General features: G+C 43.0%; 2 protein-coding genes across 2 annotated transcripts; one reads left to right on the top strand and one right to left on the bottom strand.

The window, feature by feature from the left end:
• Window positions 1–6,161: 6,161 nt before the first annotated feature.
• On the bottom strand, window positions 6,162–8,108 carry LOC134204460 (uncharacterized). The gene has a single exon (XM_062679286.1). It carries the CDS (start codon window positions 8,106–8,108, stop codon window positions 6,162–6,164), a length of 1,947 nt encoding a protein of 648 aa, XP_062535270.1.
• An 11,960-nt stretch (window positions 8,109–20,068) lies between these two features.
• On the top strand, window positions 20,069–22,246 carry LOC134204459 (uncharacterized). The gene has a single exon (XM_062679285.1). The coding sequence runs from the start codon at window positions 20,069–20,071 to the stop codon at window positions 22,244–22,246; it is 2,178 nt and encodes a 725-aa protein (XP_062535269.1).
• The last annotated feature ends 617 nt before the right edge of the window (window positions 22,247–22,863 follow it).

Here is a 22,863-nt window from a genome sequence, read left to right as displayed (position 1 = left end):
ATTGGTTTTTACCTAATCTCTGCTGCGCAATTTCTACCCATTGGTTGAATAAAGAGAGATATTCTCTAAATCGTCAAACTATTTCAAAAGAAGTCCTTGGAAAATTCTCTACGACGCAATTTAATATTTAATACGCAATAGATTAAAATTTTGAAATCTTGCTAGGTAATTTACTACTTCACAACTAGGTGGCGTGCCTTCGGTTCTTGTATCGGAATAAACTTAAAGTTCAATTTACAGCATGGCAGAAAAAGTATGATACCGACGGCTCCATGCTTACGCATGAATACAAACGCATAAAACTGGGTTCACACCAGGTATGTTTCATCATTTTTTATCATTTTCATCGATTGAGTTGTTACAAACTTATAATCAACACAAATGAAATCGTGATCGCTGATTCCCCCCACTGACGACTGGTACACATTGTTCAAACTGTCCGTGCAATTACCTGTAAACAGATCAATGGTCGATGAAGAACCGGTCCTATGGCAAGTTGGATGAGTAGAGACAAGTTTGAAATCAAATGATGTTAAATAATCAATTAGTTTCACAGTCTTGTTTGAATCGCGTTTCATCAAATCAATGTTGAAATCACCCATCAACAGAACATTGGGATTTGAAGATGAAATTTCTGAAACTACACTGAAAATTGTGTCTAGTTTTGAAACATTAACGTCCGGGGGTTTATAGACGACACCGCAGACTAAATTGGCATGCTTAAGTTTAATAAACAAATAATCAATTTCACTTTCAGTTTCAGGTTTTGCAATAACGGTGCATTTAACGTTTTTCTTAAGGTAGAAGGCAACTCCTCCTCCTCTTGATTTATTTTTATTTTGACGATCAGATCTGATGATTTTGTATCCATCGAGTTCAATAGACTTATTAGTGATTGATGGTTTGAGCCAGGTTTCAGTAATAGACAGAATATCTAATTTAGAATTCTCTAAGAAAGAACGATAGTTATCTATGTTACTTCCCAAACTCCTCGCATTATGAAGTCCAATTTTGATGAAGTTTTTAGACTGTTTCTCAAGTGAGTTTCTCATGTGCATGTAATCAAAATAATGGAACTTAATTTTGACTCGTAAATTGACATGTCCAAACATGGAGGGAGTAAAGGAGCAGTTACTAATAAATTAGAATCAGATAGTACGTTGGTATGATTATTACTTACGCTGATTATGTCGAGACTATTCGTCTGGGTACATTGTCGACACCCTCTGGCCAATAAAATGTATCATTGATAACTGTGGCAAGATCTTCCGAAACAGATAATTTGAACGACACGAAGGATAGTTCGTTAATGTCCTTATTTCGCGGGACGAGTTTAACACATTTAAGCGAAGATTTGTCGATATTAATGGTCTCGCGGAGATACTCGATGATGTCTTCCTCAGATTGTTCAATGTGGAACGGTGTGACGTAGAATGATTTCATAGTTTCTTCGGTAGGTATTTGGCGCACTGGGGGACGATTCCTGTTAACTACCTTTAATCGACAGTCATGTGGCACTTCACATGTTGATGGTGCAGCAGAGCGAATTTCGGTATTTGCAACAGCAGCAGGACGAGTAGCAGTGTTTGCAGCAGCAGTAGTCCTGGAAATCACACTGGCGTAGGTAGTGGTAGTGGAGGCAGGATTTGAGGTAGCAGCAGCGGAGAAAGTGACGGTGGCTGGTTCGGCGGTGGACGTGGTGGCAATTACTCGACTAGTAGTTGAGGTAGTGGTGGTGGCGAGTGCGGTGGTGGCTGGAGCGGCGGCAGGGGCAGTGGCATTGTTGAAAGTCTCGGTTTCGGTGATAGTTCTAGCATTCATTCCGGTAAAAGAAGCAGTAGGCAAACAGACTTCTGGATGATTCGGTGCGTTTTGGCCATCATTGTTGTAAAGGTCATCATTATCCAAGGAAACATCAAGATCTCCTGCGTCAGCGATAGTATTGTTGGCAGCACTTGAGCGGAGCGAATGATCGAGATTGAAACGATCGATGGTATTGTGGAACTCGGTAGGATCATGAATTGCCGTTCCGGACATCGCAAACTGCTGCAGTCTTGAAGAAAAATTCGAATCACGCCTGACAGTTGTAGAGATAGACACTAAGCCATTAAGCGTCTTCAAATTTTCACCAAATTGACCGACTCGTAGGTCCATTGAATCGACGCGTAATAAAAGATCCCTCATAGTTTTCAAAATCACAGCTTCTCGATCCATAACGCTGGGGTGGAAGTTAACCCTGCAGTTTTCGCAAAACCAGAGTAGTCCAACGTTCGCCGCCCATGCTTTAAAGTTTGTCGCATTCAAACCAACGCAGCCAGGATGAAAAACCCTTCCGCAAGACCCACTGCACAAAACATTTCTGTCAGACCGCGCAAAGCTCCTAGCGCACGCTTTACATGCATCCATAATTTTCAATTATCTCCTACCCCACAGAATAAGCCAACCCAGAATAGATTTCCCTACGACAACGAAAAATTAATGTGATAGCTAGAAGGCAGTATAAAATCACACACAATCTTGTGTCCAAGCGAATACAGTGTGTTCATACAAATCCCCTTTATCGTTCACCCTATACTTTCACTCAGGCCGTTGTCGAACCAGAGACATGCGCGTCGATCGATGTTTCAGCTTTTGATATAACCAAACGCAACGAGACACACTACTCTATCCTTCTTCAGCGCCGCCGCAGATGAAGCGTGTGGATGCGCACTGAATGGACCTCCACCAAAGCCGTTGTCGAAGCAGAGTCTCGCACGTCAACTGCAGTGTTTCGGCTTTTGAGACTGCCGAGCGCACCAGGACTTGCTGCTCTATTCGAATCAACAGCACCGATTCGGACGTGTGAATGCACTGAGCAAAACGAACCGGTGGATAAATAATATTACTAACGACTGAGTGACTCGATCACGGGCGTGAGTGTGAAAGTATAACACCTTCTAGTACCACTAATAACTTTGTTGTTTTCAGTACTTTCTTCGTTTCTGGGCTGGATTTCGTAGTGAAGAAAACAATTTAGAATCACTTTTGCACTTCAGCACGCTTGAAAAAAAGCTAAGCCAACAGTTGTGTTCCGTTTAGCAGGAAATGTTCTAGGGTTCACCAGGCACAAACTGACCGATTGAACAGGAAAACTCGCAAAAAAACCAAAATAAGATCACCACAAGATTTGCTGCGAATGAGTTAGACCGTTACGTTTTTTCTCCTATAGTGTATATATATATATATATATATATATTTTTCTTTATTTCCTTTTTTTTTTTTTTTTAAATTTATTTTCTTATTATTGATTATTTAAATAGATTATTTATTCTTTAATTGATGACCTCATTAACCTTTTTTTTTTGTTTCTGGAAATTGCTGTTCGTTTCTTATTTGTTTATTTATTTTTTTTCTTTACTTTATTCTGAGTTGTGAGTGTTGTTGTGTACTTCAATAGCGTTTTTTTTTTCAATAAATAAAGTGTTTCTTACCATTTGCTAGTTTTTTTTTTACCTTTTTTTTTAATTTTTTGTCATCTTTGTTCATTTTAAAACCCTTGCGTGTGTGTGTTTTGTTCTTGTAACAGTGATCAACGCAACAATGAGTGCATCAAAAATGGAAATCGACAGAGAAAGGAAGACGAGATTCTACAGCCTCCAGGCGAATAAGTCGAAGATGCACTTTCCTGTTCGTCGTCCATTCTGAACACGGATAATGATGGTGCCGAAGACGCTAATGATTACGATGATGATGATGACTTTGAAGATGGCATCAACGTAACATTATTGTCTTCACCACCACCAATTATTGTCCCAAATACCTCCGATGGGCAGAAAAATACACCATCTCAGGACAACGGCAGAACAACAAGAAAACTGAGCGGTGCTGGACAAAAGCGCCTAAAAAAACTGTTGGATCGTGGGATTAGCTATGAGGAAGCTTACCGTCTGGCTGAAAAACCACCTCAATCATCGGATCCCTCCAAGCGCCCAAGACAAATGGACTTGAATGGATCAAATCTTCTTCTTCTTCTTATTGGCATTACATCCCCACACTGGGACAGAGCCGCCTCGCAGCTTTGTGTTCATTAAGCACTTCCACAGTTATTAACTGCGAGGTTTCTAAGCCAGGTTACCATTTTTGCATTTGTATATCATGAGGCTAACACGATGATACTTTTATGTCCAGGGAAGTCGAGACAATTTCCAATCCGAAAATTGCCTAGACCGGCACCGGGAATCGAACCCAGCCACCCTCAGCATGGTCTTGCTTTGTAGCCGCGCTTCTTACCGCACGGCATCAAATGGATCAAATACAAGCGGAAATCCAACACCCGCTAAAATTGCTCGTCGAAACAAGGGCAGTAGAACCCAAGCCAAGACCAGCTCAGTGCAACATAGAATCGACACGGCTCAGACAGGACACTCGGCACCTACAAGAAATTCCGAGGGTAAAGTCAAGCCGTCATATAGAGATGTTGCGAATTATGTGAAGCTAGGGATACTCTCGACGGGATACCCTGAAACAGAGCTCACAACCGAACAGTTGAAAACTACCCAAAAGCCATCCTGGCTAAAGTAGCAGGGCAATGGAAGGAACAACTGAAACCGAAATTTGGTGACTGCGTGTTCAAATCTGGCTATTTAGTAATAGTCTGCAAAATAAAGAAACAGCAGACTGGCTGAAGAGCATAGTTTCTACAATAACTCCCTGGCCTGGGGCTGAACTCACAGCGGTGGATGAAAAAAATATCCCGCAACCTGAAATATTGATCGGCTTTTTTCCGTGGAGTACAGAAGATAAGAATGAAGAAATTCTGGCACTCCTGGAAAGCCAAAATGATGGGCTAGCAGTTGATGCATGGAGGATACTACAGCGCAACACCATTAGCCAAAGACATGTCGAACTAGTATTCACAGTCGATGGAGCTTCATTGAACTCAATCAAGCAATGTGAATTCTCACTTGACTACAAATTTGGGAATGCATTCCTGAGGAAGAAATTCCGTAGAAAAAATCAGCAAGAAGGAAGTGAACGACCAAAGCATAGGGATGAAAATGACTCTCATATGACACGAGAAGGAACTGGAGATGACAAAATGATCGTCGATCAATCTGTTCAGATCCCAGGACCGAGTGGAATAGAGAGGACAAAAACAAACCATAATGCTTCTGGCCACACTACAAGCACCGACGTTCATAAGCAGAGCGAGCCTCGAACGTCAAACAAACGGATAAAGTCGATGTACCGAGACATTAAAGTCCAAGTAGACAAACATCCAATTAAAGGAGGCCGCGAAACCAAAGACAGGGAGATACTAAATCCCCATGCAAGCGGTAAACAAAAAAAGGACCTTCAATAAAAATATCAAGTTCATTCAAGTGAACCTCCATCACGCAAAGGGGGCATCAGCCGTACTTTGCAAAAGGTTCACGGAGAGCAAACTGGATGTCGCATTCATCCAGGAGCCATGGGCAATAAATAGTAGGATACTTGGAATAACTACAAATTTCAGTAAGCTAATTTACTATGAAGGGCAACTTGCACCAAGAGCTGCCATTTTAGTGAACGGAAGAATAAACATAATTCCAATTACAGAATTCATCAAAAGAGATATTGCTGCGGTCATGATGGAGGTGCCAACAGCCCATGGGACAACGGTTGTTGCGACGGTTACGACAGAAGGATTTTCGGACGCCTCTGTAGCAAACCCGTTTTTATGGGAGAATGCTTTAAGCTGCGGATTTTAATGTTTCGTTATTTTAGCACTAGGGTACATAATTTACTACTCACGTTAATAGTCCTAATTTTAGTCTGTCTGTCTACTGTCCGCAACTGTCTGTTTACTTTGTTCTCGTCTGTATAATTTCAATTATTAAAGTTAGTTCACATAGTATAATTTAATCATTTCAATTAAAGAAGGTTTCATAATATCTACTTACATAATTTTAGCTGATTTTAAGTAAATAATATTTTATAATTCAACCGCGTGTTCAAAGTATTAGATTTCAGATTGTTGTTTCTGTTGTCGTTTTTCTGTGTCCTTATCCTTATCTTTATATATACCACAGTCGCTGTGTAGAAGGTTGCCCTCTTCATCGGCTGGAGTATATTAGTGCGTAAGATGGGTTTACACGGATAAGGCAGGCGTACTCTCGAACATTCCCCGACCCGTATTGCTGCTAGTCATCCTCAGCCATACCACTAGTAGCCACATCAAGAACTGCCACTTTGGCAACCGGTCGCTGGAACACTCCATTTGAAGTCTGTACCTCTACTTTACGTACCCGACCGTCTTTGCCAGGAAACGCCTTGATAATCTTCCCACGAGTCCAGCTGTTCCGCACACCTTCATCGACAACGACAACCAAGTCTCCAACGCTGACCGGTTTGACATCGTCGAACCATTTCGTACGACGGCAGATCATCGGCAGATAACCTTTGATCCACTTTGTCCAAAATTCATCCAGTTGACTCCGTATTTGGTCCCAGTTGGTCCTGAGTTTACGTCCGCTGTCATCCAACGGCAACTGCGTTGGCTGAACTACACCGCTAGAGCTCAACATAAGGAAATGGTTGGGTGTGAGCGCTTCGTCATCTTCCGTTTCTAACGGTACAAAGGTTAAGGGCCTGGAGTTAATGATTCCTTCAACTTCGGTCAGAAGTGTCTGAAAGGTTTCTTCATTAGGTGTCCTGCTGACGGATATTGTTTCCAACGTAGACTTCACCGTTCGTACCAAGCGTTCCCATGCTCCACCCATGTGTGGTGCCGCTGGAGGATTAAAACGCCACTGGGTATCATGATTGGTGAAGGTTCCAGCTAATTCACGATTTACTGCCGAAACTTCGGCACGTAATTCCCGGCTCGCACCGACGAAGTTGGTGCCCTGATCGCTGTATATTTCCTGCGGGGCTCCTCTTCTAGCTATGAATCTCCGGATAGCCATCTTGCAAGACTCGCTGGACAAACTGTAGGCCACCTCTAGATGCACGGCTCGCACAGTCAAACAAGTTATTACGACAATCCATCGTTTAACATTGCTCCTTCCAACACGAATTAAAAAGGGTCCGCAGTAATCAATACCGATGAAGCTGAACGGTCGAACGTACGGGGTTACTCTAGCAGCTGGAAGCGGTGCCATCCGTGGGATTTTGGGAACAGCACGATACACTGCGCACCAAGCACATTTCCTGGCTATTTTTCGTACAAGAGTCCTTAAACTGGGAATATAATAAATCTGTCGAAGCTCATTCGTTACTGTTTCCCCATACCCGTGTGCGTAACGTTGATGGAAGAATTCAATGACTAAGTCGGTAAAGCGGTGTTTTTTCGGAAGAATTACGGGAAACTTGGGTCCGTATGGAACAAATTTAGCAGCACCAATTCGCCCTTCAATACGCAGGACCCCTTTTTCATCCAGGAACACGGACAGCTTGCGCAGTGGGCTGCTCTTCTCCAGCCGATTCGCTTGCTCTGGTAGCAACTGTTGATTTTTTCGCACTGTTGACAGCTCATTTGAGTACTCTTCGGCTTGAACCAACCGCCACATTGCATTTTCTGCATTGAAAAGTTCTTCTCTCGATAGTATTCTGTCATCACAACGTTCGGAATCAGCTCTTCTCCGGCAACGATCGATAAAGCGTAAAACATAACCCATAGTTCGCAACAGCTGTTGATATTTGGAGAATCGGCTATATTGAATTAGAGATTCTGCAGCAACTCGATGGTGAGCTTGAGTCGTTCGCATTTCTTCCGGAGTATTCGGTGGTGAAGACTCTTGAAATGGCCATTCAGATTCGTCCTTGTAAAGAAACTCAGGCCCTACAAACCACCGATTGTCAGTTTGGAAGCATGGTCCTTTGCCCCATTTCGTACCCTCATCCGCAACGTTGAGCCGCGTCGGAACCCATCGCCATTCATGTGGACTTGTTTCATTGAGAATTTCGCTGACTCTAAACGCCACAAACTGTCGGTATTTCCGTTGGTCTGAATGAATCCAGGACTGCACTGTCCTAGAATCACCCCAGATCACGCGTCGGGTGATCGGCAAAGTGTGACTTTCCTGTACCGACTTCATCAACCGTACTCCGATAACCGCAGCTTGTAACTCTAGTCGGGGCACCGACATTGGTTTCAAAGGGGCGACTTTTGTTTTGGCAGAAACAAGTGCACAGCGGACTACGCCACGGTCGACAATCCGGAAATAAGCAACGCAGGCGTACGCTGCCTCGCTCGCGTCGACGAAAACATGAAGTTCCAAGCTGTGAAGACTTTGGGGTTCATATCCAGGGAAGTAACACCGCGGAATCCTCACGTGGTTGAGATTACAGAGTACTTCGCCCAGCGCCGCTATCGATTTACCAACTCCGCAGGAATCTGTTCATCCCAGTCCACTCCTGCTCTCCAAATGTCCTGAATCAAGCACTTGCCATGAATAACAAATGCCGCCACAAGTCCAAGGGGGTCAAAAATACTCATCACGACTCTAAGGACCTGACGCTTTGTTGGGATTATCTCTCCTCCCAGCAGCTGTTGAATGTCAGGTCGAAACTTGACGGCAAATGTGAGGTTGTCGCTTTCTGGAAGCCACGTTATACCCAGGACTCGTTCCGCATCGGCGGACTTTCCCACAGAGAAGCTTTTCGCAGTATCCAAACTTTGCTCCCCGACCCGTTGAAGAACTTGTACGGAATTCGAGAGCCAGTTCCGAATTTCGAATCCCGCGCTTGCATGAATCTCCTTCACTTCGAGTGCTACACGAGCTGCTTCTTCAATCGTATCCGAACTGTTCGCGTAATCATCTACGTAGGTGTTCTCCATTATGGCTGCTGATGCTTCGGGATATATGTGTTTCCATTCCTCAGCGTTTTTATTCTTTACGTATTGGGCAGAGCATGGTGAACATGTTGACCCAAACGTTGCTACGTCCATAACGTATTCCTGCACTGGTTCTTCTGGATGGTTCCGCCACACGAAGCGCTGAGCTTGCCGGTCTTCTGGCCGAATAACGATCTGGTGGAACATTTCCTTAATGTCGCCTGTAATAGCAACTTCTCGTTGACGAAAACGAAACAACACCGATGATAGCGATGTGAGAAGGTCCGGGCCCGCCAAGAGCATCGAATTCAAGGAAACACCACCAGTTTTGCAGCAGCGTCCCATACGACCCGAACTTTTCCGGGTTTATTGGGATTCTGCACGATTCCTAACGGCAAATACCACAATTTCCTTTCATCACTGCTGACAGATTCTTCATCGGTTAGCTTGTGCGCGTAACCTTTCGCTTGATAGTCAAGCATCTGCTGACGAACGTTCGCATACAACTCCGGTTTCTTTGACAAGCTACGTTACAAACACTTCAATCGTCTCTCCGCCATGAATCGGTTTTTAGGAAATTCAACACAGTCATACCTCCACAACAGACCAGTTTGAAATCTCCCAGTCGCCAGACGAACGGTTGTTTTTTCCAGAATTGCGCGTGCCCTGCGATCTTCTTCGGCTTCAACTTGCGGAACCAAAGCTACGCCCATGCTTTCAGTTGAAAAGAAATTCTTCACAGCATCGTGCAGTTGTTGATCGGATGACCGGGTACAAATATGGAGGAGACGATGTTCCGGTAAGCCAGTAAGACCTTCTGCTTTGCCGTAGATGCTCCAACCTAACCTCGTTTTTGCTGCAACCGGTTCGCAATACTTGCCTTCTCGCTTCTTCAGAGTCAACAACATTGTATCATTGTCGGCGTCGAACAAGATGCGATGTGCTGCGCTAGAATAACTGTCAACAGGAAGACCCTTGAGGTTGTCGAATCTGTGCGTCATTTCGTCGTAATGCAACGACTGCGGAGGTAGATCCACATAGTCCAACGAGTGCTTCCGATATTTACCAATCGCCGATACTTCAAGCTGAACGTTATGAGAATCTTTTTCTGTTCGTCGGATGTTTCCGGTCCATTGTAGGCACAAGGGTTCCACTTCATCGGAAATGTCCAGCTCGTCGGCTAAGTCCTTTTCGATCAACGTGTGCGAAGATCCATCGCCAAGAAATGCTAATGTGTTGACTGACGAATCTTTTCCGTAGAGTGTCACAGGGAGTATCCGGAAAAGTACCGGACACGGAAGCTGTCGATGGATATTTACGGTGGCTGATGGTGTAGGATGGCTTCTCGTTGGGTTTACTGCGCCTGCAGCTGACGATTGGGGATCTCCAGGATGTAACAGCTTATGATGACGTCCTTCGCAGCCTCCAACACCACAAATCGTGGCCTTGCATGGCCACTTTCCGTGCGGGATCAGGCAGCGACGACAAAGACTCAACTGTTGAGCGATTTTCCAACGATTTACAACATCAACTGCCTAAAAACGTTACAGTCTTTCACTTTATGTCCATCCCTCTTACACAGCAGACACGGTTTGGTGACCTACACTTACGTTAACTTCCTCCTTTTTAGCGTTGCGTTCAGTTTTCCTGTGGGCTTCCCTTTTCCTTCCCCTTAGGCTTATCTGGCTTCCTAATTGGTTCTACGTAAAGTGTGACATTGCTTGCTGCAGACACGATTGTTGTCATGTAAGTGCCGAAAGCACGCAAATATACCACTGGAACTTGTCGCTGATACATAACCCAGTCCAGCTTGATGTTAGCTGGCAACTTGTCTACGAGTTCATGGAGAAGAGAGGGGTTGGACAAATGGGTTTCCATACCCATCGACTGTAGCTGGCTGCCAAGGTTCTGCACGACGAGTCCGAAGCTGATGAGGCTTTCCAATCTGTCTGCTTTCGGTGCCGGAGTAGAATACACTTTGTTCGTCAAGCACTTCACTATTAGCTCCTGGCGCCCATAAAATGTTTCCAAGGTGGCCATGATCTGCGGTACGTTTGATGGGTGGTAAAGATGCCCTCGAACGGCCTCCTTCGCATTCCCCTTCAGGCAGCGTTGCAGCCGCATGAGGTTTTCGTCGTCGGTATATCCACACATACGCGTCGAATTGTTGTAGCTGCTCACAAACAAAGGCCAGTCTATGGGATCACCGGTGAACTCCGGAAGCTCTTTGGGTACCACGTGCCTTGCGGCGATTTGCTGCGAATTCAGTCCGCAATAATCGGCCGAGGGATCAGGAATCACTCTTTGTGACACTACCGGCGTAACAATTAGATTTGGAACACTCGGTACACTCGCGACGAACGGACGGGAGCAAACATCAACAGGAAAGGCGATTTGCGGGTTAATCGGATTCGAAACATTTCTTTCACTCGTGACGCACGGATAAGGATGTGCCTCAACCGAAAAAACAGGTCGATTGAGGAAATTTGACAGGTTTGATCGGTACTGTTGGGACAAGTTTCTTATTGGGAACCACTGACCGGTCCGATGCCAAATTGCTTGAGAAACTATCTAGTTCCAGCGAGGAAGAAAACTAGCGTTCGAAATAGTGTCTTGTGTGGTACATTGTGTAGCAAAACTGACATTTGCCTGAGGCCCTATTGAGTGACTGCGCGGAAACTGTGTGTGTCTACCTACTTCTTGGGCCACTCGAAACGGAACATGCAAGTTTGACGTACCTGTTCCTATCGTATCACTTAGGCTAGTTACCGGAAATGAAACGTTGTTAGTGTTGCCGTGGGCTGGGCATTGATCGGATGAACTTCGCTTGAGGTTGGCTAACTGTTGCTGCAGTTCCAGCAGCTCTCGTTCTAGATCCGCTCTAGACATTTCACCGACGTGAGGTGGAGATATGTCCATGTCGAACACAGGTGGGCCAACTGGCTTCGTTCTCACTGAGGGATAACTGTTAGCTGCTTCATGATTGGTGGTGTGAGAAATCTGCCTTTTTTCCACTGGAGTACTGGACGTTGTTGGTTGCGATGAATGAAGAATCGAAGCTGAATTCACTGGGCCTTGAACAGAACGAGGTACGAGTATTCCCCACGACGCAATGTTGTTGAAGTCGTACGAACCAGCAGCTGCTATAGACGTATAGGGACATCAGCCTGTGTCGAAACGGTCGGAAGTGTACCACCACCCGAACTGCCAGCGGTTGCTTTGGGGTTAATTTCGGCATTCGGCGTGGCACCGATAGGGACTTGGCTTGTCCCGGATCCAGTGGCCATGGCCAAAGCTTGTTTATCAACCCACTTCTTCGGAATAGTACCCACACATGATCTACCAGCGGTTGATTTGGGGTTAATTTCGGCATTCGCCGTGGCACCGATGGGGACTTGATTTGTCCCGGATCCTGTAGCACTTCGTACTTCTTGGTAATATACCGCTTGGCAATGTCCAACTTCTCCTGCATGATCCTCTTCCGACGCTCCTTTTCCTCTTCCGCTAACTTCTTCTGTAGCACGGCCTCCTCTTCAACTTATTCCGCCAGCAATTTCTCCTGTACTTCCTTTTCTTCTTCTAATCTTAAAAGCTCGAGCCGTCTTCTCGCTGAATTGGTGCTGGACGTGGTTGATCGGGTTGATTCTAAACCATGTTGCAGTGCACAAGTGCCACACGCAAAACTACGGTCTCTAACACTCTCGTCGACTCTCGCGCATGAGAAGTGAAACCACCGTTGGCATAAATCACATTGGACCATCCATCTATCAGCTACATCTGGGCGGTCGCAGGAGGGGCAACTGCCGGCGACGTAGCTTTCTTCGTCCGTCAGCTGTCGGATGACACCGCGACGCTTGTCTGGCACTCTATTCGAGTCCGACATTCCGACTGCTAGTAGCACTCACTTCGAGATATTAACCTTAAAGTTTGTTGCGACGGTTACGACAGAAGGATTTTCGGACGCCTCTGTAGCAAACCCGTTTTTATGGGAGAATGCTTTAAGCTGCGGATTTTATTTTTCGTTATTTTAGCACTAGGGTACATAATTTACTACTCACGTTAATAGTCCTAATTTTAGTCTGTCTGTCTACTGTCCGCAACTGTCTGTTTACTTTGTTCTCGTCTGTATAATTTCAATTATTAAAGTTAGTTCACATAGTATAATTTAATCATTTCAATTAAGGAAGGTTTCATAATATGTACTTACATAATTTTAGCTGATTTTAAGTAAATAATATTTTATAATTCAACCGCGTGTTCAATGTTTTAGATTTTAGATTGTTGTTTTTGTTGTCGTTTTTCTGTGTCCTTATCCTTATCTTTATATATACCACAGTCGCTGTGTAGAAGGTTGCCCTCTTCATCGGCTGGAGTATATTAGTGCGTAAGATGGGTTTACACGGATAAGGCAGGCGTACTCTCGAACAACGGTAATATATGTTGCTTCAGCATACTTTCCCGGCGACGTGGGCGATGTACCTCCACCAGAAGTAGCAGCTTTCGTTTCTTATTGTAAGAAACAAAACAAGTCGTTCATAATTGGCTGTGATGCCAATGCTCATCATACCGTATGGGCCAGCACGGACATCAACAACAGAGGTGAGTACCTTTTGGATTACATTTCTAAACATGAAATAGATATATGTAATAGAGGAGATGCTCCAACATTCATGAACGCAGTAAGGCAGGAAGTTCTTGACTTAACGCTGTGTAGTCCATTCATTTCGGACAATATAAATAACTGGCATGTTTCAAGTGAAGAATCCTTGTCAGATCATAAAAATATCATTTTTGAGTATGAGGCTGGAAAACAACTCACACAATATATCAAAGATCCCAGAAAAACTGATTGGGAGCTATATAATTCTAAGTAAGATGCCGAAAAAAATATATTTGTATCTAACTTAAACTCTTGGGATGAACTTGAGAAAAGCTCAAACCAGCTTTCTAGGCTAATCCAAAACTCTTTTAATGAAAGTTGTACCCTTAAGTTACGCTCTACAAATAGAGACATACCATGGTGGAACAACAGACTACAAAAACTGCGCAAAAGAACCCGAAAACTTTTCAACCGGGCTAAGCGAACACAACAGTGGGAACAATACAAACAATCCCTCACCGATTACAACCGAGAGATTAGGCGATCTAAAAGGATACATTGGAGGCATACATGTGAAAACATAGAAAATACTCCAGCAGCTGCCAGGTTGCAAAAAATCCTAGCCAAAGATCATTCTAATGGACTCGGTACTTTAAAAAAAGATAACGGCTTATTCACTACATCTGTGAGTGAAACTTTAGAATTGATGATGAACACTCATTTTCCGGGGTCTATTATCAGTTCAATCTACAAAACGCTCATTAGACCGGTACTCCTCTACGGACACGAGACCTGGACGATGCTCGTGGAGGACCAACGCGCACTTGGAGTTTTCGAAAGGAAAGTGCTGCGTACCATCTATGGTGGGGTGCAGATGGCGGACGGTACGTGGAGGAGGCGAATGAACCACGAATTGCATCAGCTGTTGGGAGAACCATCCATCGTTCACACCGTGAAAATCGGACGACTGCGATGGGCCGGGCACGTAGCCAGAATGTCGGACAGTAACCCGGTGAAAATGGTTCTCGACAACGATCCGACGGGCACAAGAAGGCGAGGTGCGCAGCGGGCAAGGTGGATCGATCAGGTGGAAGATGACTTGCGGACCCTCCGTAGACTGCGTGGTTGGCGACGTGTAGCCATGGACCGAGCCGAATGGAGGAGACTCTTATATACCGCACAGGCCACTTCGGCCTTAGTCTGAATAAATAAATAATAATTATCAGTTCAAATGAAGACCTAAATGCGAATGCAATAGGAACTGAAATCATTGAAATCAGCCATCAGATTCATGGAACAGTGAACGAAATGACTGAGCTAGAAAGATCCAGGAACGATGCACGTATTCTGGCCACACAAATTTTTACTGAAAGAAAGGTTGAATGGGCAATAGATTCCTTTGAACCTTTCAAATCACCGGGTAGTGATGGAATTTTTCCTGTACTACTGCAAAAAGGTAAGGCAATTTTAATACCTATCCTCACAAAGCTGTTTCAAGCAAGTTTATCGTTGAGCTACATTCCATCAGTTTGGCGACAAGTACGGGTGACATTTATCCCCAAGGCAAATAAAAAGGATAAAACCTCACCAAAATCCTATAGGCCTATAAGCTTGTCCTCCGTTCTACTGAAAACAATGGAAAAAATAATAGATGAACATATCAAGTCATCATATTTAACCCAACTACCGTTAAGCAAACATCAATTCGCTTATCAGGAAGGTAAGTCATCAGTAACCGCATTACATGCAGTTGTTACAAAATTAGAAAAATCTTTTGAAGCAAAAGAAATTTCCCTTGCTGCTTTCTTAGATATAGAGGGAGCTTTTGACAACACTTCTCATAATTCCATAAAAAAGGCAATGTCAAATCGTGGCTTCGATAAATGCATTGTAGATTGGATTAAAGAAATGTTAACAAAAAGAGAAATATCAGCTAACCTTGGAAACTCTCACATTAGTGTTAGATAAGGGTATGCGATAACACAATTTTTCCTGACGAAACGAAACGAAACGAAATTAGAAATGCTACTGTTGGATCGGAACGAAACGAAACGAAATTCAAATTTTCTTCCGAAACTTCGAAACGAAACGAAATCAGGGTCCATTTGATTCGAAATTTTTCGAAACGAAACGAAATTTAATTTTTTTTCCGCGGAATTTTTATTAAATAGTAATATAGATAATGCACAAAACGAATAAAAAAAATCCGCTTTGAAAATAATTTTGTTTAATATTTTTAGAGTCAGATAAGGTCGATACAAATATATAAAAAAGTTTGCCTTCCCTAGAATTGTTTTTCTCTAAAATAAAATTTGGATGCGACAACAAAAAAAATCGGAAAATTATAAGGATTTTCAAAATATTCTTTAACCAATCCTAGGAGGTTTTTAAATGTAACGGGCTTTGAGCACAACCAGCAATGCTCATTTTGAATATGAATATTGAACATGATATCTGAAACTTTTATTTGCCCAGCAGCTATTTTAGATTCAGACACCAGTCAACTGTCAAAAACTTAAAACTGGCAAAACGCTCAGTTATATTTTCTGCAGATTTGAACCATCAATGAATCACAAGTTTCAAATATTTTGGCTTATGAATGCGTCGTCTTATCTACGGATCAACCCACTTTGTAATTACGGCGCCTTTCTTGGCAGCAACATAATGATTTTATTTAATTGAAAATTTTGAAAACATGTGTTGGGGAAACAAACGAGCTCGTTCTATTTTGCTCCAGATTCAAAGTAGAATAGTGATCGAAAATTTGAAATGAAACTGAATCACTACTAATTTCATTCTACAGAATTGTTACCCAAATGCCATAAGGAAAATGTTACCTTATTTTACAAAAGGACATAAGTAACAGATCATTTTGGATCTATTCACCATTTTCAAAAGTATGGCCCTCACCATAAACAACGTGAAAATATTCATCGCTTAATATCGCTCAATATTACCAACAAATTTCATATTGATTATATCTGTTCACCATTTCGAAAAGAATTACAGATTCAAAGTGCCACTCCTCCATTCCAATTAACATCTTAAATAAAGTCTCCAGGTAATATTTCGACCAAATTCATGAAGATTTATTGAATCTGTAACTGTACTGTAACTGTACTGTAACTGTACTGTAATCTGTACTTTCCACAATGGTCTTTTCAACAGATCTAAGCAGTATGAAAGCTGTTGATTGCAATACAAAACTGGACTTTTAAAAAAATTTGGTCTTTTTTAATTTAAAATAATTTTTTTACGTTGTTATGGTGAGGGGCATTTTTCATCCATCACTTTTTTTTATGGAGCTAGCCGTGGAAGATAAACGAAAATCGTGACTGCTAGATGAAAACCTTTTTTCGTTTTATCACTTTTTCACAAATTCTTTGCTGCGCTGCGGTGGGAGTTGAACCTTAACAATAATATCCCTGGGATGCGCTGACTCTAGCAACATTTTCACGCTATCTGCATGTAGGCTAGAGTGATTCAAATTTTGAATTTTTCGTTTCCTTATGCTTAAACGATGGCATTTAGTATTAAAATAGTTTTCCTAAATGTTTAGCTAATTTGGTTGTAATTTGACTGAGCACATGCAGTTTGAAGTTTGTATGAAAATTACTATGAAAACAGTAACTTTTGTGGAAAACCGTTTCGCAGCGTTGCCCATTAAGCTTCAAAATACATGAATACACTCCCAATATAGACAATTTAGCCAGGAAACAGATCGTCTTTGTTGCGAAACCATTTGATGCTGGCATGAAAAGTTATTACGGAAATACTGAATCGTGTGAAATTCAATTTAACATGTAAAAGAATAACATCAATATCAATAAAGGGCATTTTTGTTTTTTTTATAACTTTACTTACAGCAGTCAGATCGTTTCGCAACAACCATTGACTTTCAGCTTAAAAAGCATTCTACAAAGTTCGAATATAAATTAGATTCAAATAGTTTATGGGCCACCTCAGGAAATATTCTTTCCCGTAAGTGGCGTTTTCCATAGCAATTTCAGTACAATCTTCAGATGACGCGTGCACAATCAAATTACATCCAAATTAGCTAAAACTTAAGGAGGCCTTTAAAAATGAAAAAAACAATCGTTTAAACATAGGGGAGCGAAAAAGTGAAAATTTGAATCACTCTAATGTAGGCATTACGTAGGCTTACAGTGGCAGGGTGGCCACTCACCCGGGAATCCGGGAAAACCGGAAAAAAACACGGGAAATTTAAATCACCGGGAAAAAGCCGGGAAAACCCGGGAATTTGGTCAAGTTACCGGGAATTTCTCCAAATTTATATTAAATTTATATTCCAGAAGTATTATGTTAATTAATTCTTGAATTATTTATGTCAAAATAGCAGATTTGCTAATAACACTTGAATTTGAAGCTTATTTTCGGATAGTTGAATACTTTTTTCTAAATTTGTATCAGCAATGCTTACTGCTTTTACAATATTCTGAGATAATTTCGAAGATTCCTACGCATTTAAATGTCGTTTAATACTGCAATATTGTTCAACTGTTCAAGCTTCCTATCTTTATTTCGCAATCTATTTGAAATTAAAGAAAAAGACAGTTCAGCTAAGAAGGTACGCATTAGAAAGATGTGCCAAAGGTACTGCAAAACTATAAGATCTTTCGACAGTATCGAGTACAGAACAGTAGAAAGCCCATTTTGCCTTTCTCAAATATTTTATAATTTCTCGTATTATAATACTAAGTATATGGAAAGACTATTGGACCGGTCTTAAACCAAACTTCTGATAGAAAGCTTAGAGACCCATAGTGTTGAATACCAATCGAATCAGCTTAACGAATTGAGGTAATGTCTGTGTGTGTATGCACAAAAATGGGAGACGCACTTTTTGGTATTAAGCATTATCCGATTTGCTCCCAACAAGTTGCATTCGACGCGGAACACGCCCAAGTAACCATGGAGCTATATATGCTTGCAAATAATACAGCCATTAAAGTTGACTTAACGTGTAAAAAGGCCTGTTTGGAGATGAATTTATTATTATTGATAAAATTACTTAAGTTATTCTAAATTTGAACTATTACGTATATCAAATAATTTGAATTTTGTACCTAAAGTATTTGCGAATTTATCATGTTTTGTAAACCCTAACGAGAAACTGAGTAGCTCTTTTCTCTCTAAAGACCCAATTCACACCATCACAATGAAATCAGATACCTATACGAATGAATAAAAGTTAGTTGGAATAGATCACTGGTCCACGAAAGTCGAACCTAGCGCGTACTCCGCATCGAATCGCAATCCGAAATTGCCAGTTACTGCCCCTTTCTTCGACGGTTGAGTGTTCGGAGGATTGTCCACCTTGTCGTCGCGAATCAGACCACGTCAACTTACAAATTGGTGCCGAAACCCGGGAGGAAATCCCATAAGAGTGCTTGTGTGAACCACCACGTTGAGCGTCTCGTACAGTGCCACCTTATCGAAATAATCATATTCCCTGCTTGTCGTTGCTGACATTCAGCGAAAACCCTCGTTATCGTTCGTTCTGGTTGGCACTGGTGACTATTTTTCCGGAAATTGTTTAGTGTGGCCATTGTGTCGAGTAACCGTCAATCCGACGGTGATAGGTACTAACCTCAAACGACGAGGTAGTACAGTGTATATAGTGAAGTGGTGGGAACAGTCCAAGTGTTTGGTGTGAGATTGCACTTCATTCCAAAATGAAGAGATCGTCGTTACGCAAAAATACTCTCCACCACAAAACGCTTTTGCGACGGAGAAACAATGTGCTTGGATCAGCCAGGCTAATCCAGCAGTTCGATGAACAATATGATCCTGAAACTCAACAAAATCAAGTGTCATTAAGAATCACTCGTCTCGATGAGCTGTGGAAGACGTTCGAAAGTGTGCAAGACGAGATCGAAGTGATCGAAGACGAACAAGAAGAGTTCGCGGAGTCACGGCAAGAATTCCATGATCTATATTTCGCGTTGAAAGCTTCGTTGAACGGTAAACTACCTCGAAATGACCCTATACCAGTGAATCAAGTACCGCAAATAGTCGCGCCGCCGGTTCATCAAGTGATGTCCGTTAAACTTCCGGAGCTGAAGATGCCAGAATTTGATGGCCAACCGGACCAGTGGATCTAGAGATGTCGTAAAATCCCGATTAATCGATTAGTAACTAATCGATTACTCTCGATTCTTGTCGATTATTGAATCGATTAATCATTGTATAGTAATCGATGCAAAATTAATCGATTATCACAACGATGAATCGATTAAACGAAATAATCAATTAATTTTCGACATCCTTATGATGTCGTAAAATCCTGATTAATCGATTAGTAACTAATCGATTACTCACGATTCCTCTCGATTATTGAATCGATTAATCGTTGGGTAATAATCGATTCAAAATTAATCGATTATCACAACGATGAATCGATTAATCGAAGTAATCGATTACTTTACGACATCTCTAAGTGGATCGAGTTTCGCGATTTGTTTAAATCCGTGATTCATACGAATCAACACCTGTCTGCAGTTCAAAAACTGCATTATCTACGCAGCAGTTTGAAGGGTGACGCGTCTCGACTCATTTCGTCAATTGCTATCACCGCGGACAATTATCACCTCGCGTGGAAAATCATTTGTGATCGCTTTGAGAACACAAGCTATTTAGTGAAACAGCACATGTCCGCTCTTTTCCGTGTTCCCGCTGTTCGGAAAGGGTCAGCTTCTACCTTGTCTGAATTGGCGGACGAGTTTAATCGCCATGTTGGAATACTCGATAAGCTCGAAGAGGAAAATGCCCACTGGAACTCTTGTCTAGTGGAACGATTGAGCAGCCTACTTGATGAGAAATCTCTGCTCGAGTGGGAAACCCAGTGTAAGGAAGAAGAAACTCCACAGTATACTGAACTACTGGAGTTTATTCGAAAAAGATCGCGGACTCTACAAAAGTGCAATACAGTGTGTGTTAGTTCACCTGCTTATACTCAAGCGAAACCGGCAAAGTCCAAAACCACCTCTTCTCACGTTGCCTCCGAAAATGTAGTGAAGTGTCCGAGTTGCAAACAAGCTCACCCTTTGATTCAGTGTGAGGCGTTTAGCAAGCTGAGCCCAAACAATAGACTCGATTTCGTTAAAAGGCATCGTTTGTGTATAAACTGTTTAAGAGGTGGGCACATGGCTAGGGATTGCCGTAGTAGTCTGTGTCGTATGTGTGGGAAAAAGCATCACAGCATGCTACATCTACCAATGCCGGCGTCGACTTCAGCAGTCGCCGCAACTCAAAATGAAGAACAATCATCAAACACTTCCCAATCCTGCACAGTTGTTTGTTCTACACCAACCACTACATCTCAAACGGAGATTTCGTATTCGGTCGCAAAGGCATCACCGGTGGTGCTCACGCGTACATTACCCCAGGCTGCTGCGCCAGTTTCGCAAAACGTAGCATCGCCTCTCGTCGTTGTCGATAGCCCCCCTCCTCCGTCGCCGGTTGTTTCGAATTATCGTATCGATCCTGAACCCCCATACTGCCCCCAGCAACCTGCTGCCTCGCTAACGCAAGCGAACAATACATTCGAGAGCATTGTGTTTCTATCAACAGCCATCGTTAGAGTTCGGGATGTCAACAACGTATTTCACTATGCACGAGCTCTTTTGGACAGCGGTTCCCAATCGAATTTTGTATCCGAATCACTGTGTCAAAAATTAGACCTGAAGCGAACCCGAATAAATCTTCCGGTCAGCGGTATCGGACAAGCAACGGTAAACGTTCACTACAAGGTAAATATGTCTCTTTCGTCACGATTTGGAGGATTTGAGCAAAAGATAGACTGCTTGGTTCTTCCGAAATTGACAATTAGTCTCCCTAGTCGTAGCATCGATATTACTCGTTGGACCATTCCTCGCAATCTTCCATTAGCGGATCCGAGATTCAACATTTCCCATGGAGTCGACCTCATTATAGGTGCGGAGATGTTCTACGCTCTTCTCGAATCTCAGAGATTAACCCTTGGTGAAGGGTATCCTGTTCTACAAAAAACGGTATTAGGATATGTGGTCTCTGGAAAGGCCAACTCACAGGAGCTGGAAACTGTGGTGTGTCATGTGGCTACAGATCAAGATCTCAATGCTCAGCTGGAAAAAATGTGGGAAGTCGATGATTTCGACATTGGACGTGCTTTAACACAAGAGGAGCAATATGTTGAAGATCATTTTACTCGCACAGTATCCCGTGACAACAGTGGACGTTACGTGTTACGATTACCGCTCAGAGAATCTCGAATCCCACTCCTTGGCGATTCCTACAGGTCGGCTGTAAATCGTTTCTCAATGATGGAGAGACGTTTCGCCAAGGACAACGATCTACGTGTGGAGTATACGCAGTTCATGGAAGAATATATCAAGCTGGGGCATATGGAAGAGTGTTCACGCGTCGCGGGCCCGCAGTTTTTTCTTCCGCACCACGCAGTTCGTCGGCCTGAGAGTACAACTACCAAAACTAGGGTAGTCTTCGACGCTAGCCACAAATCTCATGGACAGCTGTCGCTAAACGAAGTTCTTTTTACTGGTCCAACGGTTCAACCTAGTTTGCTTGTAGTGGTCGTTAATTTCCGGATGCCGAAGTATGTATACTGCGCCGACGCCGAGAAAATGTTTCGGCAAGTGTGGGTGCATCCCGACGATCGAAATCTTCTCTCTTTAGTCTGGCGTTCTGACCCGTCACACCAATTGAAGCATTATCAGTTGAAGACGGTGACGTATGGACTTGCCTGCTCACCATTTCAAGCCGCTCGTGTACTCAACAAACTCGCCGAGGATGATGGAGGTCAGTATCCGTTAGCTGCGCCAGTGATTTGAAGGGATTCTATGTGGACGATTGTCTTGCTGGAGGCGACAACCTTGACCAGGTCGCTGAAACATGCCATCAACTACAAGAGTTGCTCGCCCAAGGGGGATTTACTCTTCGCAAGTGGTGCACTAACAATTCGGATGTGTTGCGTCACATCCCCAAGGAACTCTGCGGTACCTCCGGCCCAACAGAAATAGGGCGTGGCACTATAACGAAAGCTCTAGGGCTTCTTTGGAATCCATCAACCGATCAGCTCAGTTTCCAAGTTCCCAAATTTGGAGAGTTATCCATCATCACCAAACGATCTGTTGTTTCGGAAATGTCAAGGCTCTTCGACCCTCTTGGTCTTCTGGGACCGGTAATCATCAGCGCTCGTATATTTGTGCAGGGATTGTGGTCAAAACGGTTCACTTGGGATGAACAGTTACCTGGTGAAGAAAGTCAATGGTGGCGAGTATACCGAAACGAACTGGCTCAACTGAGTGTCATTGCAATTCCAAGACACGTAATCTCGAATTGTCACCAAGATTATCAACTTCATTGTTTCTGCGATGCGTCTTCCAAGGGATATGGTACTTGTGTCTATGTCGTGGGGCCGGATATCAAAGGAAAGGTGGAAAGCAAG

The sequence above is a fragment of the Armigeres subalbatus genome, unplaced genomic scaffold (genome assembly GCF_024139115.2).
Source record: "Armigeres subalbatus isolate Guangzhou_Male unplaced genomic scaffold, GZ_Asu_2 Contig597, whole genome shotgun sequence".
Classification (NCBI taxonomy): domain Eukaryota; kingdom Metazoa; phylum Arthropoda; class Insecta; order Diptera; family Culicidae; genus Armigeres; species Armigeres subalbatus.
This window is presented reverse-complemented; position numbering and strand designations above follow the sequence as displayed.